The 23,324-nt window shown below is 47.9% G+C and overlaps 1 protein-coding gene across 1 annotated transcript in view; it reads right to left on the bottom strand.

Moving 5' to 3' along the window:
* The window catches only part of Trappc9 (trafficking protein particle complex subunit 9), a 430,884-nt gene that overhangs the window by 392,616 nt on the left and 14,944 nt on the right, over positions 1-23,324 (bottom strand). Inside the window, exons 5-7 of the mRNA XM_050145170.1 lie at positions 19,993-20,019; positions 9,965-10,086; positions 6,576-6,701 (exon numbers count right to left, since the gene is read on the bottom strand). Of these exons, the coding sequence (XP_050001127.1) occupies positions 6,576-6,701; positions 9,965-10,086; positions 19,993-20,019 (275 nt within the window). The remainder of the gene's footprint in view (positions 1-6,575; positions 6,702-9,964; positions 10,087-19,992; positions 20,020-23,324) is intronic.

Genomic DNA, 23,324 nt, shown 5'->3' with positions numbered 1-23,324 from the left:
ATATACATACATACATGGAACTTCCACTTTGCCTGGCATAATAGCGCATGCAGGTAAGCCCAGCATGGTACCAACCAGCTAGAACCAAAGTGTCGCTTGAGTCTCAGAGTTGGGGACCAACATGAGCAGACACAAACACAGACTGTTCCACCCTCTGTGTTTGTGTGCATGAGACTGAGTTCAATTCCTGCCTCCAAAGAGAGATAAAAGTGGGAAAGGACTGTAATAGCCATGTGTGGATGGCCAGTGAAAGTTCCAGAACAGTCAGGGCTACACAGAGAAACATACATACATACATCTACATAAAAAGATGTCCAACAACGTGGGGCACGAGGGAAATGCAGCTCCAAACCAGAGCCTGACATCAGCCCCCACCCACTGTGGCAGCTGCGGTCAAGATGCTCTGGATGGGAGGTGAAGAGGTGGGAAGAGTGCAGTCCTTGGGCTCTGCTGGTAGCAACCTGTGGCAGTCCTCAGAAGGGGCCACAGGAAGCTACTGAGTGGTATATGTCCACGAGGAGTGATAACATGGTTCACAAAACCCACGCGTGAACAGTCCCCGCACTGTCAGTCAACAGGCAATGCCGGGACGCCCCTGCTGTTCACTAGGGCATGAAGGGGAAAGCCGGGCCTGGAGACAGAGTGGCCAGTGTCTAGCCACAGAAAGGAACCAAGTACTGACTTCCACTGTGACAGGCAAACTCGCAAACACATGCGTGGCGAGCTGGACAGACAAGGGCAGGCTCCATGCTCTGGGTGGTGGGCAGCCAAGCATCGGCTGTACCGCCCTGGCCATCATCCGGGAGCCTTGAAGCACTCCCAAATAAAAAAATAAAAACCAGGTCTGCTGTGCATCACAACTGGGCAATAATAAAAACAACTCGTCACAGGAGGGCCTTGAAGTGTTAAATGCAGAAAAGCCGGGAACTTCTTCACAGGAAGCCTGTGAGTCTCTAGCAAGGGTTGCCACTGTCATTGCTCAGAGTGGTGCCGCAGCCCCAGGAAAGGCGGTGTGAATCATGCTGCAGATTAGGAAGTGTCTGGTCACAGACAGGCACAGACGGAGAGATGAATAAGGCCCGGCCCTCCTCCAGAGTCTGCACGTGTTGGCAAACTCTCCTCCTGAAAGCGCGGCTTTACCATTCAACTCAGCTTTAACCTCCGAAGGTAAACACCCTGGAACCTCTACAAAGCAATGAGTGTCTGCGACATTCATGCATTTGTTTACATTCTGCCTTGTTCTGAAGAAAAACCTAAAATCAATTTTTTTCAAACACACACACACACAATCGAAGTGCACTAACAACAAAAAGACAAAAGAAATCAAGGTAAAGAGAAAATGAGAGAGTATAGTTAATGAAACCAAGGGAAGGTTTGATCAGAAAAATGCCTGCCTACTATACAGTGGGCGTAGTTTCTCAAGGTGTCTGCGGACTCGGTTCCTAACTACACAGAAATCCAAGGTTACTCAAACCTATGAGAACACAGTGGCTTGCACGTACCCCCCCCTCGCCCCCCCTCCCCTACTTCCGCTTCCCCAGTCTCCTGCCCATCTGACTGAGCTCAGACTGACAGAACTACGAGGGATGCAATCACTCCGGGGCCTACCAGGCTCTTGCAGAGTTTCCTTAGCAACAGCTTCATTAAGGAAACCCATCAAAAAAAGAAATGCAAAGAGGCTGATCTTCCGTCTGAACAGAGTAGCCTGCGTAAAATCAGAATGGCTCTGGGGAGGAAATTAACCAGAGACAAAGAGGTTGCAAGTCTCCTCAAAAAAGCCTCATACACCAAAATGTTCTGAGAGGGCACACAATCTTTCCGGAACTTAAAGAGGTAAAGAGGTCAAGGACCTGTGCCTCAGTGTGACCCATCAGATGCCAGCCTAGTCCCCTTCCCCCATACTTCCTTACTAACACTTTCTCTTAAGGTCACCTGCCATTCTCATTGAAAACAGGTATTCAGTTCCTTGTGTTGTTGGAGGCTCGGGGAGCCACAGGATGCAGGGCTGCCTTTAGGAAGCTCAGAGAGGGGGATTTAAATAACAGTGGTAGCCTGTGAGAGAAGCCTGGACTCTGCCTTCAGACTCCCCACCCCTGCAAGTGGTGAGGAAGCTGTCCGGACTTTAGGGGTGCCTCTACCAGCCCTGTAAGCCAGCTGCTGGGGTGTGACAGTCAGTGCAGCCTGTGTGGCTCCCTCCGGTGCCACGGTGCTTATGTCCCTGGGATGAATGTATCTGGCGCAGCCTCCCAGAAGGTATCCAGTGGGAGCATGTTCTTTTATTGTATAGCACTGACTCACTAGGGAATTACTTGCCTGTGGGTTTATTGTTTAGCAACCCAGTTAGATTCCCCCTCCACTCAGCTCAGCCAGTGTGGCTCATGATTGTTTGCCGCTCGCTGGACTTCAAAAGCAAGCGCGCGCGCGCGCGCACACACACACACACACACACTGCCTAGTCTGGCTCCTGCCCATCCCAATGGGAAGGGAATGGAAGTTGTGGGGTAGGGAAGGGAAGGGAAGGAGGCATGAACACACCTGCCAAAGACCCCTCACCTCTAAGTCACTGTCTTTTTCAGTGCCTGCGGCTCCCTTCTGGGGACACGGATGGCTATATATAGAACACAGGATCTCAAGGAACACATAGATTCTTACTGTAAAAAGAGGCCATGAACGGATGTGAATGAGCACCAACTCCTAACCACTCTGGCGAGCCCAGCGGGTGTGCATTCTGTAGTAGCAGCGTTTGCAACTTACAGGGAGTGAGGTGGCCACTCTAGCCTCACAGAAAACAGGCTGAGGGGCTCATGACTCCTCCAGTCACACAGGGAGGAGACTGACTGCACCTGGGTCTGGGGACTGAAGTCCCAGCCCTTCTGTTTTCATCTCAACCTCGTCATTTGACTGTAAAACCTTCATGCCCAGCACTCGGATCTGGACATAGCCAGCTATTTGCTGTCATTGGGAGTACCAGATAGTTACCACAAACCAGCCAACACAGGCAGGCCCCCCTGAGCCTACACACGGAAGAAGGATCCTGTGTCTGTTCTATAGAGACCCTTCCCAGCACAGCTAAAGCCCCGTGTATTATTCACCAGTTCTGATGCCCATGCAGGGATTCTTAAAGACAGAGGGACTTGTGCTAAACACATTTCTGTTCCTTCCAAAATGTCCACATTTGACCAAAGTCATTCATTCCCGTCAGTTCCACAATGGAACACACTTCATCAAGAACCACAAACTTGTTCTATTACAGAAAAACTACAGGCCCTGCCTTTCACTGTGATTATAAAACCCCACCAGAACTCATTATTTTGCTGCCTGCTCTACTAGCAGGGAAACATCGGGATGAGTCAACTACAGCAAAAGCAAAGTGCCTGCCTCTTTGGACAGAATACGAAAGGCCGGTAACCGCCCTGTGCCGCAGGGCCACATTTGCCACGGAGCACTGCTGCCCTCTAGTGTTTGCCTGAGGCTAAGCACTACAACAGCAGCGCTGATCCAAATTAATGCCTGTGTTTCCAGTGAAAACAGCTTTGTACCATGTACAAATCCCCTACCTCTAATCTGCAAAGGTAACTTCTGTAACAAAAGAGGCAGCCACCAGACCTCCAGCACCAGCTAAGCCTAACGGGCTCCATTCCCCAGGCCTTCCAGGTCGGATTGAAGCCTCTACTGTGTCTCAAAGCTGTCTCCTGAAACCCCTAAGCCTGGAGACCACAGCACTGGTCCACTGCAGACCTGTGCAGGGACATAGGACCACCTAATCTAACCTGGCTAAACCAACCTCAGGGCTTCCCTGGACCCTTCCCAGTGTGCCTGATGAGGCCCAGCACTCTTCACCTGGAAGCACGTCTTTATCGGGGTCCCACCCTCTTGCCCGTGAAGTACCCTTGCCCTGTGTCCTACCCTGGCTGTCCTTTGACAAACTTTCACCCGCTTGACCCCTGCTGGCCCTCCATGCTCCAGACTGGTGAAGCGCTTACCCCCACCTCTGCTCTCAGCCACTTTGGTGATCTTGTTCCCACTCCTTTCCCCCCACCAACTCAGATATTAGTGAAGCTCTTACCCCCACCTCTGCTCTCAGCCACTTTGGTGATCTCGTTCCCCACCCCCACCCCTGCTCAGGTATTAGTGGGTCTTAACTGTCCCGGAACTCAGTCAATGCACATCTCACTAAGCTTGTGTATGCTTGGCATGGGACATCCTGCCCTCCAGTCCTCTACAAGAACATCTCAGAAAAACACAGCCTCGGAGGCAGGGGAGATGGTTCAGCAGGCAAAGGTGCTGTCGCTAAGCCTGACTACTGAAGTTCAGTCCCCGGAATCCACATAGGGAAGAGAGAGCAGACTATCTAAGTTGTCCTGACCACGTGCACGCTGTGGCACGCAAGCCCATATGCATGCACAGATACAAACAAAATAAATAACCAGACAGTGGTGGCGCACGCCTTTAATCCCAGCACTCGGGAGACAGAAGCAGGAGGATCTCTGTGAGTTCGAGGCCAGCCTGGTCTACAGAGCAAGTGTCAGAACAGGTTCCAAAGATACACAGAGAAACCCTATCTCAAAAAAAAAAAAAAAAAAAACAAAACAAAACAAAACATTAATTTTAATACACACACACACACACTCACTCACAGTGCTGGGCCCAGTGTTGAACCCTGGGTAGAACCAAGTCAAACAGTAAATTTCAGCACTGAGACTGACATCTTGTCTTGAGCCATTTCCCAGGCAACTGAAGCTTTCACAACAAAGGACCAAGTTTTTGCATCTCCTGCCTCCTGACCACTGGAAACCAACAGAGAACAGAAACTGGGGCCTCTCCCAGGCCTCCCTGAGGACACTAAGTACAGCTGGTTCTCAGTGCACCCTCACTTTGAGGCCGTAAGAGTTCTTCCCCTACACGAAATGGCCAGCTATACCCGGGCAATCTTCTTTACCGGCCCTACTCGGTGTTTCTCTCTCCCTCTGTGTGACAACTGACACTTCACACACTCTGAGGCAGCCTCACTCTAGTATCTGACCTAGGAACCCAGCCCCAGAGACCAGCCTGAGGGGCAACACGGGGCTCCACAGCAAGCAAGACTCAGAGAGGTCAAGGAGCTAGAGTTTTAGGCAGTTATAGTCGACCATCTGATGTGGGTGCTGCTGGAGATGAACTCTGGTCCTCTGCAAGGGCAGGGTGTGCTCTCAGCCAGACCCTCACTCCAGCCTCGGGTTAATGCTATTAAGTTCTTTTCATCCCCCCACCAAAAAAAGAAAGAAAGAAACATGACAGCCATCAGCGTGCTGAGCACGGGTGACGGAATGGGTGCCTGGCAGTCATCACATTCCCAGCGTGTTCGGGTGGGATTATTCTGAAGTCCCTGCTGCCCTCTGCCCTATCCCCCCAGTTGCCCATACTTACCTCACTCTTGTCAAGTCCACCAGTGTGGTTCTCAAATGCCCACAAGATGGGGTCTGCCTTTTGCCTCTCAGAGCCCAGTCGGCAGGTCCAGTGCCATCTAAAATTACTCTCCCTGGCCTTGCCCTCCTCAGATACCAGGCCTTCCTGTTTCCACCTATCTGTCTTCCCAAAACAGCCCAGATTCACAGTTACCCCATGCTACCCCTCTGCCACCCAGATCTTAGCCTATTCTGAGCAAATCCCAAAGTCTGTACCCTCCTGCTGAGACTTAGCCCTCCTTCCCCACCGCCCATCCTAGTGGCTGCTCTCTCTGTGAAAGCCAGACTCCTGGAAATCTCCTATTCTGCCTTCAGAAGCCACCTCCAGTGTCCCTGGTTCCTACCACATCAGGTTATGCCCCTTGGCCACCTGCTCCCCTTGGCACCTCTCCCTCTGATGTGCATCATTCAACACCAGCCTTCCCTAGGAAGCTGCCACGCAGTGACGGCAGGGTGGCTGCTTATCTCCAGGTGTGTTTTAGCAGGATGTCTGCTCGACCAGTGTTCATGGACCAATTGATGCCTGCTGGAGCCCTGGCTCCCTTGGCTTTCCTATGCCTCAGCTCCACCTGGCTACACACAGCTCCCATCCTCCCAGTCTCCAGGATAGGGAGCAATGTTGTCAATCTGCCACTAAATGTTTTCATGACTCCCTTATCGAATACCTTTTCAAGGGCCGGGGCTACAGCTCCGTGGAAGAGTGCTAGCCTAGCACACAGGAGAACCTCAGCCTGCCCTTCCGGCTCAGATTTACATTTGGAAGGTGCCTAGTGAGGGACAGGAGTTATACAAGCCTCCTGTTTTGTAAACCAAATGGCCTAGCATTACAAATGGCAAGCATTTCACAAGTGACAAAGGCAGGAGCCATGAAGCATGTCAAGGCAGCAAAACTGGCAGGAGCCAACGTTTTTATTCCAAATAAAAATTGGGAGAAGATGGTGAATTCCTAATTTTGAAAATATAATACACCAAAATAAAGAAGATGGATATAAAAATAATCACATACATTTGGCTCTTGGGCTATGACTGCTTCATTTTTCTCATGCCGCACAATCATTGAGCTAGATCACGAGTGACACATTCCAGGAGAACTGAATCACCTGCCACAGAGACAGGTAGGCACGTGCTCACCTGCCGGAGATTGATGTACACGGCATTCTGCAGAAACTCCGAAGCTTCCATGCCACGCTTCTGAATAGCCAGGACTCGCACGGCCTTGACACACGCTTCCAACTCAATCACCCCAGCGTTCTTATACTGTAGATATAAAAAACACTTCCATCAGCAAAAAGCAAGGATGTTCCTGGTGCTGGGAAGCTGCCATGGAGACTCCAGATGTCCCCAGCAGCACTTCCCATGCACCAGGTCCCTGGTACCCCTCTGGGAAAAGCTATTTCTGAATCTGTTTTAATAGGTACAAGTTGGAATAAACCAATGATCCTCTAAGTGTGCTGCATTGATTAAAATCATTTGACCACAATGTTTGCTATGTTACAGACTTCCAGGGGGGCAGGCAGGCTGAGGTCCCCTCAAGACCAGAAGTGATTAACATTTAGAGGAGTTTGGGTTTGGGATGCTCAGCCCATATAATGGATGGACACTTTGCCATTCTTCTTAAATGCTCTCGCACCTGCGCCTTTAATACAGCCTCTGGGAATGTGTTGCCTTTTGCAGAAGACACCTGGGCTGTCTGTGTGCAGTGCTGCTGATCATGTCTCAGAACCACCTGTACCTATACCGCAGGCATTGGAACAGAACAGGTCCTGTGGGGCTCATTGGAACCACTACCACTTAAAGCAGTGGTTCTCAACCTGTGGGTCGGACACAGGGATCGCATATCAGATATCCTGCATCTCAGATATTTTTACATTACAATTCATAAAAACAGAATTACAGTTATAAAGTAGTAATGAAAGTAATTTCTGGTGGGGGGAATCAGCAAAGCATAAGGAACTGTATTAAAGGATTGCAGCATTGGGAAGGTTAGAACCTCTGACCTAGAGTAACATGTTGCTCCATAGGACAGAGAAGGTTTAGCACCATGGACAGTCATTCTCTGCTCTGGTCCTCCTGGACCTGAGCTAGCACTCCACACACAGTGGGGACCTTAGGTCACACTGCACACACAGTGGGACCGGGCAGCAGACTGCAGCAATACAGTGCTCACGCCCAAGAGCATCTTGGAACTTATTCTCAAGCTAAAGGTATAAGCAAAACAGATCTGGGAAGCACGCGTGTGCACAGAGGACACGAGAGATGACAGATGAGCACTGATGGCTGTCTGCACACGGTGACCGAATGAGCACAGCTCTCTGCCCCCCCCCCCAGTCTGTGCACTCATGATGACTGAGTTACATGCACGTGACACTGCTGGAGACAGGTGGCCAGAACCTATTCTCTGGTGCCTAAAGAAAGACGTAAGACTGTCTGGGGTCCCCGCCAGGTCTCCAGCTCATGTCTCCTGATACAACAGAACACCCTGAGACACTGCTCAGAACTCCAGGAAGAAGCCATTCACAGAGCAGGCCGTTCTGCGGACGAGGCCTCTTGATGAGTCCTGAATGAAAGCCAAGCACTGATCAGCCCTAATTAGTCAGGGAACCGGGTGGCACGGGAAAGGCTCAGGCTCCTTCCGTGGAGGAGGTGAGAGAAGAAAAGCAGAAAGGGCCCGGGGAAGCACAGACATGAAAACATGACTCAAGAAAAGCAAGGCATGCATGTCCTCCTCCCGCCTGCATTACAGACATCTGAGGAGCAGGCTTTGCCCAGATGCCATGTAGCATACTGAACCCAGGAAGAGGAGGCGATAACCAGGGCTTTATTGATCAGTACTAACGGGCCTTCCCCGTGCTGGCCATTTGTATATGTAGAAACCATTGACCCTGATCAAGCATCATCTGTAGCGGAGAGAGGAGAAAACAGCACCTGAGGCTGTAAGGCTGCAGAGTCACATGGCTACAGTCAGCAGAGGGGAGCTCTGGCTACATCCTGCCGGGGACAGGGCCACTCTGAGGACAGAGCCACCTGGCTCCTTTGATGTGTCAGGGTAGATTAGTCTTTCCCCAGAGGTGAAGCTTCAATGTTTACTAACACAGTACACAAGAGGACCACTGAGGCTCTGGCCTGGCTGGTGAGGGCCCGACCATCTGCAGTCACAAGTGTGGCCCACAGTGCCAAGGGGTGAGTCTCAACTGTGTACAGTTGGAACCCTATTTTTCCAGGCCTACACCGCCTTCCTACGGCATTCATTTCTGTGTTCTTCTTGAATTCTTGAAGACTGTTTTTTTTTTTAAACAGACATGAAAGGGCTCTGAAAGGAAGGCTTGATTTTTTTTAACAGCTGGCTTTAAAATGAACATTAAAGCAACAGTCTGGGCCAGCAAAATGGCGCAGCAAGTAAAAACACTTGTGGCAAAGATTGGCAACCTGAGTTCTTGAGTTCAATCCCTGGGACTGACAGGATGGAAGGGGAAATCAGTACCACAAGTGTACTCTGGCCTTCCGACATGCACACACACAAGCACCAAATAAACAAATGTAAATTTTTCAAAAAGCAAACTACATTTCTTTTGTTTGGTTGGTTTGTTTTGTTTTTTAAGATAGGGTTTTTCTGTATAGCCTTGGCTGTCCTGGAACTCACTCTGTAGACCAGGCTAGTCTCGAACTCACGAAGATAAACCTGTCTCTGCCCCCTAAGTACTGGGACTAAAGGCGTGTGCCACTGCCTGGCAGCACATTTTCTTAATTAGTGAATGACAGGGAAGGACCCAACCCATTATGGGTGGTGCCATCCCTGGGCAGGTGGTCCTGGGTGTTATAAGAAAACAGACCGAACAAGCCATGAGAATCAAGCCAGCAAACAGCACCCCTCCATGGCCTCGGCATCAGCTCCTGCCTCCAGTTCCTCCCCTGTTCAAGGCCCTGTTCTGACTTCCTTCAATGGTGAACAGTGACTGGAAAGTATAGAAAAAATAAACCCGCTTCTCCCCGAGTTGCTTTTGGTCCTGGCGTTTCATCACAGCAACAGTAACCCTGACTAGGATACACTGATTTTCAGAAGTCCAGAAAGCTGATGTAGAAGTTATCAATAATGATTAGCTCTGAATGGGCTATGACAGTGTTTTTCCAAAATTATATTAAATATATACTGTCTGTAATCATTTTAGGCATATAGCACTGGGCATGAGAGAATAATACAATATTTACAAAAGCGAGTAAGAGAAAAAAACAGGTTGGCAAGACCGCTCAGAGGAAAAGGTACTTGTTTGTCGTGCCTGATGAGCTGAGCTTCATCACCGAGACCCACATGGTGGAGGGAAGGAACCAACCCCTCCCATGTTGTCCTCTGAACTCCACACGCATGGCATGGCACAAGCACACATGAACGCCATCAATAAAAAGGAAGCATAGTCTATACTGGACATTTTTTAAGATATCGCAAACATGACATAATGTCAACTGGGAACGCTCTGGTTGGAAAGACACAGTGCCGCAGAAGCTGTCCGAAGCCGTCGAGTCACCTTGCTGTAATAGGAAATGGCCTCCTTGTATTTGTCGATTATGTCCTCGGGGCTGAGGCAGTTCTTGGCCCGTCCGATCTCGGCACTGGTGTCAGGATTGATGCCGTTGGTGGTGAGGGCCCCTGCAGACAGAGAGAGAGAAAACAGCCTTTTGCTCTTCCCTTCTTGTTCCCTCACTACTTTCAAGAGGAACGTGCGGGAGACGAAGCCTAAGCGCATGCCACGGAAGTCTAAACCCATGTGAGAGTCTTCAGGTTATCCACGGGCTGTAGCGGCAGCATCGGCTGCAGGGTTAGCTAACTCCAGCGGGCTACCCTCTCTGCGACGATTTTCCATTAAAGAACGTGAAATGCGTTACATAAAAGCAGCCTATGGAAAATGACCCGGGACCACGCTAAGGCCTCAGAGGAGAGAAAATGTATGAGCCACTTCCTGAGCTGGATAGCAACCAAGAAAATGACTTGGAAGTGCTAGTCGCCTCTCCGTGGCTGTCAATTTCTATTTCTGACCAACCCTTGCCACCAAACTCACACGGGGACAGGGCTGTGAGAACTCCCGTCTTCAGAACAGAAGTCGCTACAGAGAGAACTCCAACTGGGACAAGAAAAGACAAAACTGTCTTTGATGTCACAGAACACTCAAGAACTACCTGCTTAAGTCTCGGTGGCTGAGCTCCTAAGTCACGTGTTTATTTTACAGACAAGGGCATCTCCCAAAATCCCACTTCCCCTACTTTCGGCTCAGTAGTTTCTAACGGCAGAGGGCCAAGATGCGCTTCATGCGCTGCTGCAGGCACCATGAAAGCACGTGTGGTACCCAGGCTCTCTGGTCCAGGGCCGTTTTCTCAGCTGCATGCTTTCTCCCTCTAATTCTGTGGAGTGCCTCGTATATGTTTTTGGAACAAGACAGAAGGATGATGAGTAGGTAGCTATGCGGAAAGGCTTGTGACGGGGAGAGGAAAAGGCATCTTGTGTAAAATCCTCCTGCAATAAGAAGAGAGAACTTCAGCAAAGAGCCATGAGGAGGTGGGAGAAGAAAATATCTCAAATCTGTCCTTTGTAAGAACTACAGTCAAATCCACATGGGCCAGGGTCACAAAACTTGGGCACTCGCAGACCCAGGCATCCCTTGGAGCAGAATTCAAGAGGACAGCCATCATGCCTGAGGTAAGCGCACTGCTGTTGAGTGAGAGGAAGCCACCGCTGCCACCACCTGCACCCTCCACAGGCTCCCTTCTGCAACCACAGCAGCTGCAGGAGAGGAGCACCAAGCTGGGCGTTCCTGCAGGTGGGAGAGGGCCTGGAGGAGCCAGGGCTTTCCCAGTTCTCAAGATGATGGAGCCATTGTCTCTAAGGCTGTGCCTGGGGCCTGGCCCTGACCACAGTGTTCTGCCTTCAGTTCTGTGTGCCTATCATTTTTGTGTTACATGTCCTGCATGAATTAGTATTTAATACATGGCCAGGGGTTTTGAAGTGTTACTAACAAATTACCATCCAATTCCTGAGTCCTTTCCCTGGAATAAAGAGGCATGGGGAAGGGGAGAAAGAGGATTTCGTTGTTCACACAGGGTCACATCTCTTCTCTAGCCCAGGAAAGACAGGAAAAGTCCCCAGACATTCTTCCCCTTTGTAAGGAAAGAAGACATGAGTGGCCCTGTTCCCCAAGTGGATGACTTTATTTAGTACAAGGCTGGAGGGTACACCTTACAGGAAGCAACCAAAGACCACGTCATCTATAAGGAGCCAGAACCTAGTCCTCAAAGAGTCGCTGTGCCACTTGATAAACGAATAACAAACTGAAAACGCTCACACCCAGCAGGCCTGATCTTTCCTGTCATCTTCTGGCTCGACAGTCCTCAGAACCCAAGCCTCTAGCTGACAGCCAGGAAAATCAACTCCACGGGCTGGTGGGAACCCAGGCTGGAGGAGCAGCAGGGTGTGTGAGAAGTGGCGTGTGACAAAGACAGTCCCAGCAGACAAGATGGCCAGGAGTCCCTACTTCGCAAGATTGCATGCAATACGGGAAACTCAGGCAGGTACGTGCATGGAGAAAGACGAGAATAAGCCAGGGATGAGCAAAGCCACACAGAAAGCAACCACACATTAGCAGGGTCAAGTATCACTGTAACCCAGCCACAGCCACATGTGACAGCAGACCAGGTGATCATGCTCCAAAGCCAGTCACACACAAAGCCAAGTCTGCCACAAAGGTGCTGTTGGTCCTACTGGAGGACTTATAGGAAGCTGAAGTGAACAGCCGGCGGTCCATGTGTAAGATTTGCAAAGGAGACAAAATAATACATCAATGTGCTATGTGCTATGGTAGCCTTGATACTGGACGTGTCCCTGGGGCACCAGGATGGTGGCAGGTGCCTCCAGCACTTCCGAGCTGAGAACACAAAGCAGGGATGGAAGGGAATGACAAAGAAACTTTCCAGTAAGATCTGCACATCTTAAGATGCTTTCAAATGATAATTAGAATTGTGGGGGCTGGTGAGATGGCTCAGTTGACAGTGGGGCCTGCTGTTGAAACTGATCACCTCAGTTTGATTCCCCAAGACCCACGTGGTAGAAAGAGAGGACAGACTCCCCCTAATTGACCTCACATGCACTCTTGGCCCTCTGTGCACCCACCCACACACACCAAATAAAGAAATACAATTGTTTTAACTGAGATTTCAAATCTGGACACATGTTTATAATTACAGAACATAGGCTGAAGCAGGAAATCAAGAGTGCAAATCCAGCCTGGACTATAAAGGAAGTTCAAGCCCCAAGCTAGGCTATAAAGCCCTGTCTATATATATATTGTTTATACACTATTGAAATAATTCTGTTTTTAATAGACTTTGTCCATAATTTCATGAGTTTACCAGATGGTGTAAGGCGGAATCTCAGTGTCACATGTGGCTGTCCTGTTGTCTGCCATGTGAGGTGTCCAGATTTAAACACACATATGCAGAGAGAGAAAGGAATGAATGAATAAAAATGCCTTTCCCCATGTGTCACCTGGCCTTGATTAATAAATTTAGAGGAAGCTACAAGGTAGTTTAAGTCCTTCCAACTTGTTTTCTTTAAAAGCAGTTTCAAATATTTTATTTGATGAGTATTTTAGGATGTTTTTAAGACTAAATACAATTCTTTTGAGTGTTTTTGTTTGTTAGCGTGTTTGTTTTTTAAAGATTTATTTATTGTACATACAGTATTCTGCCTACATGCCTGCAGAGGGCACCAGATCTCATTACAGGTGTTTGTGAGCCAATATGTAGCTGCTGGGAATTGAACTCAGGACCTCTGAAAGAGTGGCCAGTGCTCTCAACTGCTGAGCTATCTCTCAGAGTCTTGTTTGTTTGTTTGTTTGTTTGTTTGTTTAGACAGAGTCCTGCTGTGTACTCTGCTGGCCTGGAACTTGCTATGGAAGGCCAAGTTAGCCTCACACTCAGAGATCCACCTCCAGATCCACCTCCTTTCCTCCCAACAATAGGGATTAAAGGCGTGCACCACCACACCTGGCCTCTAGATAAAATTCATAAAGACCAAAAAAAAAAAAAGGGGGGGTGGAATATAATGAATATGTCAAAGCCAAAAAAATTATATAATTCAAATGTAATGGACAAACTTCCAAAAAGACACAAAACAACTAGAAAGGTAAGGGAAATCTGAAAAACCTAAAGACATCGAGCAGAAGACCAAAAACTTTCCAAGAAAGAAAAGCACGATGCAGATGGCCTCAATCATGAAGTCTACCAAGCATTTATGGCCAAGTTAAGACCAATTCTCCACAAATTCTACCCGAAAATACCAAAGGAGGGAATACTATCAGCAACTTGCTCAGTGAGGCCAACACCGTCCTGACACCAAACCTGATAACGGCACAAAGCAGAGGAGAACAGGGCAGGCCACTTACTGCTCATGAGCACAAACACTAACACTTCCTCCCAACAAGAGATCACTGAGCCCAGCAAGATATAGACAGTCACAGGGTATGAACAAAGGAGAGATCAGCTTCACATCTAAAAACCAGCTATCACAATGAAGGGCAAAGGACACAGGATCTTCTAGACAAGGAGGGGAAAGGCAGAAAAAGTCAACACTTTCCTGATAAAAAGTCTCCCCACACTAGAACACTGATAAAAAGTCTCCCCACACTAGAACAGATAAGATATAACGGACGGAGGACGGCTTTAAACCCAACCTACAGCTAACACCACACTAATGATAAGAGACACAATGTGTGTGCCCCCCCCCCCCAAGGCAAGGTCTCAGCCAGGAGGACATCCAGATTCAAAAGCAAGAAGTAAGAACTAGGGGCTGGAGAGATGGCTCAGCGGTTAAGAGCATTGCCTGCTCTTCCAAAGGTCCTGAGTTCAATTCCCAGCAACCACATGGTGGCTCACAACCATCTGTAATGAGGTCTGGTGCCCTCTTCTGGCCTGCNACCACATGGTGGCTCACAACCATCTGTAATGAGGTCTGGTGCCCTCTTCTGGCCTGCAGGCATACACACAGACAGAACACTGTATACATAATAAATAAATGAATTTTTAAAAAAAAAAAAAAAAAAAGAAGTAAGAACTACTACTGCTTTCAGGGGCCACGATCCTGCACAAAGCCACTGAACTAATAAATGCAGTCAGCCGGGCTGTAGGGTAGAAGGTTCAACACCCTACAAATTCCTAAATCAGCTTGCAGCTCACCAGCTGCTAATGGGATTATGGCAAGTCCGCTCCAACACTGGAGTGTTTAGATAGCTAAGAATACGTGGCACGGGCTGGGAAGGTGAGTGGCTCAGCAGGTAGGAGCACTGCTGCTCTTGCAGAGAGCCAGAGTTTGGTTCCTAGTACCCACATCAGATGGCTCACACCACAGTCATGCCAGTTCCAGGGGATCCAATGCCTTCTTCTGGCCTTGGTAAACATACACACACAGGCACATAAACACACACATGCACACATACAACAAAACTACAGTGAATCTTTTTTAAAATAATAAAAAATGTATGCATATATATGTGTGTGTGTGTATATATACTCTGAGAACTCCAACCAGAGCTGAACAAATTAAAGATATGGCCAGGAAATACCAGTTGCCTAACATGTATGAGAACCTTAATCCTCAACACTATATGGGAAAAGGGTAATAAAGAAAAAATAAGTAGAAAGATATGCCAGGTCCACAGATTGGAAAATTTAATACTTCTCTTCATATTTTTTATGTATATGCAGACGTATATGTACATGAATATGATGCACTGCCGGTCTACGGATATGTACATTGAATGCAGTGCCCATAGAGTCCAGTAGAGGGCAGTGGATTTCCTGGTGCTGGAATTATAAGCCACCTGATAGAGGAAATCAAACTCAGGGCATTCCCCAAGAGCAGTGTGTGCTCTTAACTGCTGAACCCTCTCTCCAGCCTCAGAAGATGTGATATTCTTTAGTTTGCTTTGGTTTTTTTTTTTTCTGGCTTTCTCTGGCTGTCCTGGAACTCACTCTGTAGACCAGCCTGGCCTCGAACTCAGGAATCTGCCTACCTCTGCCTCCCGAGGGCTAGGATTAAAGGTGTGCGCCACCACCACCACCACCCGGCACAGATGTAATAGTCTTCAGATGGCTGTATGTAATGCATCCCATGTTGGTCTACAGACTCATAATAATCGCTAGTAAGATCCCAGCAAGATTCCTTTCAAAAATCGACTATCTACCCCTAAAATTCATATGAAAATTCAAAGGACCCAAAATAAACACAACCACCTCAAATAAAAATGTAAGTAATTTCTAAATGTGTCTGTTTTGCTTTTTGTTGTCCTTTGAAGCTCTACAATGGACGTGATTGGACAATAAGTCAGGTTTAAAAATACACACGTAACCCCTGAAATAATTATGAAGAGGTAAATAAATGCTTAGTAAAAAAAAATCTTAATAAGCATATAGCTAAGCTCTCATAAACTGGAAACATAAGTCATAGGCACATCACGCTCCATGGGAAGGGTAGCATGCCAACCAAACCTTTCCGAAGCCTCTAATTCAGTAACAAAGAAACAGGGGGAAACTGCATTTGATAGCCAATCCCATCCGCGCGCGGTACGGAGAGGAAAGGCCTACAAATCCCTGTGCTGACACAAGCTCAGCAGGACAACGTGGAATCTTTCCTTCAGAGACTGGAGTTCCACACATAAGCCAGGATAAAGTAGTCAAACTACACTAGACCCAAGGATGCCTTTTAAATGGAATTCTAAAGGTATACCACTTGAAAATCTACAGAACGTTCAGAGAAACAGACAGAAAAGAAATACACAAACATATGTGTGATGGTGGCTCCCTCAGCTGTGGTCCCACAGACGTGCAGATGCCTTTGCTTACTGCATGGTGCTAGGCACTTTAACCCAGAAAGACTATCTTAATTGAGCCAAGAAATTAAGAGTCCTCTTCTCTTGTCAAATCTAGTTAAAGAACCTTTTCTGCTGTGTGCACCTCAGACATATTAGAGATGCTTCTCAAAATGGTGAAAAGCCTCAGTGTAGGCTTTGGGAAGCCTCTGCTACCCTCCACGCAGATTATCAGCAGATCACAGGCATGGCCACGTGATCCGCCCCAGTGTGGTTAACAGCCGACAGCCCTGCCAAGGCCGTAGTGAGACCCAGCCTTTGGAACACCTTGTTCTCACTCAGCCGCTGCAAGACAAAACAGCACCGCACAGATCCAGGCTGTCACTAGCCATGTCTCTGACAGGCGACCTGTACCTAGAACATAAAGAGAACTATGGCAACTCAATAATTAACAGACAGATGAGAACAGCCCTTTCAGAGCAGAGACACCAGGGACGAGTGCACTTTGAGAAGGTGCTCGTTAGCTGTAAGAGAAACTCCAGAACACAACAGCCGTGCAGGGGGGCGCTGCTGCATGCCCACCAGGAGTCTGAAAGGTGACAACTGCTGTGACAGACACGAGGGACAAACTCGCATGCATGGCTGCTGGAACTGTCCCGTGGTGTGACTGCTCTGGAGACGTAGCTGCACACATAAGAGAATTTAAAACACACAAAAATTCCCACAACGCTCATTGCAGCACTGCTCCTAGGAGCCAAAGGGTACATGAGCTGAGAGACTAGAGAAACAAAATGTGGCATGCTGACAGGCCAGGGACACATGCTGAAGGGGCGTGAAATCCTGAGCTGTGCTGGAAGGGTGGACCTTAAGCACACTAAGTTCAGGGCTGGAGAAATGGCTCAGTGGTTAAGAGTACTGACTGCTCTTCCAGAGGTCTTGAGTTCAATTCCCAGCAACCACATGGTGGCTCACAGCCATCTATAATGAGACCCAGCGCCCCCTTCTAGCATTCAGGCACACATGGAAGGAATGCTGTACACATAATAAATAAATAAATCTTAAAAAAAAAAAAAAAAAAAGAACACTAAGTTCAAGAAGCCAGTTCCAAAAGACCTCAGTTTATCCAATGTGAGATGGACACAGTAGTCCAGCCTGGAGTGAGAAAGTAAATTAGCACTGCAGGAGCCCGGGGGAGGACAGGGACAGAGAGGAATGGCAGCTGTGACCACAGAAGGTGAGGCGCTTCTTGTTGGGGAGATGAAAGCCCTACAACGGCCTGCTGTGCTTGGCTGTAGACTCAGTTTGAAGCTGTCTTTAAAAATTAAACAGCATTCTCAACCGTGTGTGAATTGCTAGTTTTTGTCACTGGAAGGAGACGCTAACCTCAGCACCAAAGTGGGAAAAGCAAGCAAGCAGAATGAAATTAGCCAAAAGACTTCGGCCTGAAGGAGGGTACTTACTGGATGTGCACGCCATGTTCAGAGCCAGAGAGGGTTTTGAGAAAGGAATTGCGTTTAAAGAATAGAGCAAGAACCCAGAAGTCCGTCTGCCACGCGTGATGGAGGAGGCCCTCTGTCCTAACTTAGCACTGAAACAAGCACCCAGAGCCAAAGGAAGCACGCAGAGATGTCCATCCGGCTTCCTCCGGGGAAGTTAAAACTGCTTTCCTCGTGATGATCAAACCTAAGTGCAAATGACAGACTTCCTGGTGGCTCTGTGAAAGAGGCTTTTCTGTGGGGCTGGACAGTGGTGTCACCTCTGAGAAAATCTCAGGGGCACTGGTAGTGACCCCCTCCTACCCAGAGCACTATCCCATAAACTTCAAGGGTCTAAACTGCAGAAGAGGCCCAAGTAAAACATGGTCAGGCTCTGTCTGGTCTAACGGCTCCTACCAGAGACCTGAAGGTGCAGGCTGCGGGCTGGGGCCTGGTGAGGCAAGGGTTGGGTGTAGGAAGAGCCTCAACTCCCTGCCTGTCTCCCTTGGTGAGTCCAGCATCTCACTTAAGGTGGATGCAAAGATGCCCTCCAATGCCAGGGCCAACTGGCAGCAGCATCCTCTGTGGGTGGCTCTCCCAACCACAGGCTCTGACATGGTCCAAGAGTCACTCGCTCATCCCCACAGTCATAGTCCAGCCTGCATCTGCTCCAAGCTCTGCAAACTCAGGTGCAGAACCTTATTCTCAATGATTTCACAAATGACAAATACATTCTTCCCTGCCTCAACGAAAGTGTGACTTTCAGAGTGATCCTAATCTGTCCCATCTACTTCTTCCACAAGTAGGTACCTTGACATTCAGTATTTCATATCAGGCTCCACTAACTAACCGGTCTTGGCTCAAAAATATCAAAGCACTCAACATTAATTTCATTTTTGAGCTTTCTTGTTTGTTTCAACTGCATGCATGCACATGTGTTTGTTGTGTGGGTATGTGCATGTTTGCGTGCAGACACCAGCAGAGTCCAGAAGAAGGTTTCAGATTCCCTAGAGCTGGAGTTACAGGCATCTGTGAGCCATGCAACATGGTTGCTGGGAACCAAATTCAGTTTGGTTCTTCAGGAAGCACTCTCAACCACTCCCCGGGGCTTTTGTTTGCTTGCTTGATTTTTGTTTTTGAGACAGGGTGTTGCTACACAGCCGAAGCTGGCTCCCGCCTCAGCCTTCTGGGGGCTAATGAGACTACAGGTGTATACCATCATGCCTGGCTTGCCAACCTAACTTTCACCAGTACAGAAAGTCACTGGCTCCTGTCACACGAAGACTTGCCCTTGTGTTGATTTTTCTTTAGGAAACAAACAAAAAAATTGCAAGGTTCTCTACGATCTCCACAGACCCTACTGAGACACTTAGCCAGCAGTGTAGAGACAGGCCTTGAAGCAGACAGTACACGCGTGCAAACCTGAGGTGATTCCACTCCGACATGCGCGAGATGAAAGCAGCCGGCTTGAGTAGGAAGCCCGGGGAAACATGACTGCCTGGTTTGTGTAATTCTACCGAAGGTGACTGCTACTGCACTATCACCTACTCGGCCACTGTTTCTAATTAGACCATAAACAATTGAGCTCATCACAAAACACTCAAGCACTGTAACAAAACAAGTGTCTGCTGGATTAATTACAGAAACTAAGAAGAAAGACCCAAAACTTAAAAAAAAAAAAAAATGCAAGATTTCTTAAGAACACATATACATCCAGGCTTGGTGGTTCACACATTAGGAGGCTGAAGCAGGAGGATTGCCACTAATTAAAGGCCAACCTGGGCTATGCAGCAAGACCTGTTTGCCACCAGCAACAATAATAGTAGTCTATGAAAAAAAGTAATAGGGAATTCAAATCACTGTGGAAAGGGGCGCAGGCCAGAGACTCAGAGCAAAGTCATTATTGCCATGAAGGGATTCAAAATCAACAGCACAGACATGCTCAGAGCATTCAGAGAACTCAAGGCACGATTCCCAATCATTTGCTTCACCATGCTAGGGGGGAAATTGCTCCTCTTCACCAGACACATGAAGCAGCGGGGTGCCCCATCAAACAAGGACCAAACGATAATCGGGTTTGTCACAGTTCTGATTTAAAATTACTTAAATCAGAATGTTCCAAAGATCACAGTCCAGAAACCAAAACCATTCATTCACAACACCATGAAACAAGCAGTTAAAAAAAGAATAATAATAACAAAAGAGACTAAGCACAAGATCATGTACCTGGGTCAATGAGAACTTCTTGCGCCCCTGGAAGAAAGAACAGATTACGGTCTTTTATTTGGAAAACAAAAGCACTTTTAAAGACAACTAGAAGAACACACTTTACAGTTTGCATATTCCCTGGGAAGTCTGAGATGCTGGCCTCTACCACAACAGCAACTGGGAGCAACGGCATGGCAGGCACAGTGCTCTTTTGCTTCTGTGAGGAAAACACAATATCTACTGGTTTGTCGTGTCTTGAACAAACAGGAAAGAGCCCCCTTACCTCTTCCCTTCCTGCTGTCTGAACACACACACACACACACAGAAATAATAATTTTTTTAAAAGGATGAAGAGGAGGGAAGGGAGGAGAAGGAACTCCGTAGTGAGTTGACACATGAAAGCAGCTGGGAAAGCCTTCCTGATGTGCTGAGCCATCCAGATGTCAGTGCGGCCAGAGAGCGGCGTTCTCTGCAGAAGGTAATTACCCATCACAACCCCGTGAGCTCTGGGCCCAAGACTCAAGCTCATCATGACTGTTCTCATTGTAAACAGTTTAGTAGGATTTGAAAAGGTAGATCCCAACCGCCTATGCTCTTACTCATCAATACACATTTGTTCAATTGTCTGTGTAAAGAACAAGCTCCATTATTATGGTGCCAGTTGACAGCTACATGGTAAAATTTAGCAATCTTTTTATTTTGCACGCACGCATGCACCCACATGCCCACACACACTCAAGAAACCAGAGGTCAACCCTGTATGCCATGTCTCTAAAGACATCCACCAAATTTTCTGGGATTGTTGTTGTTGTTGTTAATTGCCTAGGGCTTGCCAATTAGGCTATGCAGACCCAAGAATTCACCTGACTCTCTGCCTCCCCAGCACTGAGACTCCAGTACACACCACCGTACCCAGTTCTTTTTACATTGGTTCTGGAGGTAAAAATCCGGTCCTCAGTTGGATGGTGGTGGTGCACACCTTCAATCTCAGCACTAAGGAGGCAGAAGCAGGATATCTGACTTCAAGGCCAGCCTGGTCTACAGAGTCTCAGGACAGCCAGGGCTACATAGAGAAACTCTGTCTTAAAATGAAAAAAAAAAAAAAAAAAAAAAAAAAAAAAAAAAAAAAAAANAAAAAAAAAAAAAAAAAAAAAAAAAAAAAAAAAAAAAAAAAAACTAAAGCAACAACAACAAAAAGGTCAGGTCGTCACACTTGAGTGGCAAACACTTTGGTAACCAAGCTATTGCTACAGTCCCTTATTTGTGCTTTATTTTTTATTTTCTAGTAATGTTGTAGGATGTATAGTATGTGCTATATATGCACATGTACATGTGTGTATGGCTCATGTGTTCATCAGGGAGGCTGAAGCAGAAGGATCCAAAGCTCCAGGCTACACAATGAGATTCTGTCTCAAAAGCATCAAGCAAAGCAGGACGTGGCTCGGTGGCTTTAGGTCGGATAACACTGCAGCATCATTGCTGCCCACCCTCCCTGGACACTCACTGTGTGTGTGTGTGCTGCTAGCTGAGCCCAGGTTTCACACATGCTGGAAAAGTACTCTACCACTGAGGTAGAACCCCAACCCTGCCCAGTATTTTTTGGGTTGTTTTGTTTTGTTTTTTGTTCTGTTTTGTTTGAGACAGTTTCTCTGTAGCTTTGGAGCCTGTCCTGGAACTAGCTCTTGTAGACCAGGCTGGCCTTGAGCTCACAGAGATCCGCCTGCCTCTGCCTCCCCACTAACTGGGGTGCTGGGATTAAGCCACCACCTCCCAGCTTCCTCCCCATTCCCCCACCTCTCCCCCTCCCCGGCCTCAGTTTTAAGATTAGAATTTGTTAGGAGATTTTTCTATGTAGCCCTGGCTGGCCTGGAAGTCGCTCTATAGATCAGTGTGGCCTAACTCACAGAAATCCAGCTGCCTTTGCCCCCGCCACAGATGCTGAGATTAAAAGGATGTGCTGCCACCATGCCCGGCTAGAAGGCATTTTCAAAGTTCAAAGGTTAAGAGAAAGAGAGACACTCAGGAAGAAGGTAAGCCACCCTTGAGAGCACAGCTGTGGGCCTCTCAAACAAGAATCACGTCCAATTTGTTAATTTTACTGTTGAGACCGAGTCTTGCTCCATCACCAGGCAGGCTTTGAAGTTTGAATTTACCATCCTCCTGCCTCAGCCTCCCCAGTAAGATTATAAACCCATGGATTACAAACCTGTACACCAGGCCCTGGTTCTTCTACTTCTTAACTGGGTCTTTCCTCATAACACTATTGCTCCCTACTTGAGTTCCTTAGAAATTATCAAGCCTTATAAAATGAGGGCTCAAATACCAGCATGACGGTACATGCCTATAATCTCAGCAACGGTGGCAGGAGTGGAGCAGACCCAGGTTCGAGGCCAGCCTAGGCCACTTGGCAAGACTCTCATACCTATTCCCAATGTAGCCACAAGGAATAAATCTCCTTTTTCTGCTTCCCACTTTTAACTTGGCTCTTTTTAATTGGCTTATTGAACATGGATGGCCAGACCTGACTTGGGACACACACTGTGACAGACAAGTTAGGTAGCACACCTAATGCATAGAGCTGAGAACAGCATCTCCACACGGCCACCTCGGCTGAACCAAAAGCCAAGGTCTTCTTCTGACCCAATAGGGTGCCCACTAGTGAGCACAGACGTGGAGAAAGAAACCCAGGGCCTGGCTGGCAGCCTTCCTCTCATCGGTAAGATGCTGCAGAGCTGTGACGTCACAGCTACCCGGTTCCTAATACTCGAGGGAAAGTCCAGTTTCACTGCTGCCCTGACAGTATCTGAAATCCTCACGCTGAGCTGACATGACAGAAATAACATGGAACCAGAAGGCTTTTCCCAGATACACACTGGGGACTAGTCTGAAGCAGCAAAGGAAGAAACCATGTTCAAGGAGCCTGGTTTAGGTCCTCTTGTTCAAGTGGGAAAAATAAAAAAGCAATAGTAATATAATAGCAATAATAATAATAATAATAAATAAAAATAAGTCCAACAGCAACCCCTATGAACATCCTGCATGAATCCTCCCAGGGTCTGCCCGGTGCTTTTTCAGGGACGACAATGCACAGCTCACAGGCCTGTTCAGCCAGCACAGGCTCTAGCCGGCTTCAGGGAAGGTGGCACTGTTCAGCAGCTAAACTAAAACATCTGCCCCCCAGATGTCGGCCAAAGAGACAGGCTCACAGAGGACAGGATAACAGGAAGGGCGGAGCATCGGGCAGGGAAGCTGAGATGCGGGCTCCTTCCAGCAGTCAGTTACAAAACTTTCTCCCAATCTTTGCATTTTTCCCAACTGAGGGGCCTGGAGAAACGGTTATGAGCTGTCAA

Source organism: Alexandromys fortis, unplaced genomic scaffold, assembly GCF_014885135.2.
Source record: "Alexandromys fortis isolate MF-2015 unplaced genomic scaffold, M_Fortis_MF-2015_v1.1 scaffold_2_1_26212458, whole genome shotgun sequence".
Classification (NCBI taxonomy): Eukaryota; Metazoa; Chordata; class Mammalia; order Rodentia; family Cricetidae; genus Alexandromys; species Alexandromys fortis.
Note: the sequence above shows the minus strand (reverse complement) of the source record. Positions and strands in the feature narration are given on the sequence as shown.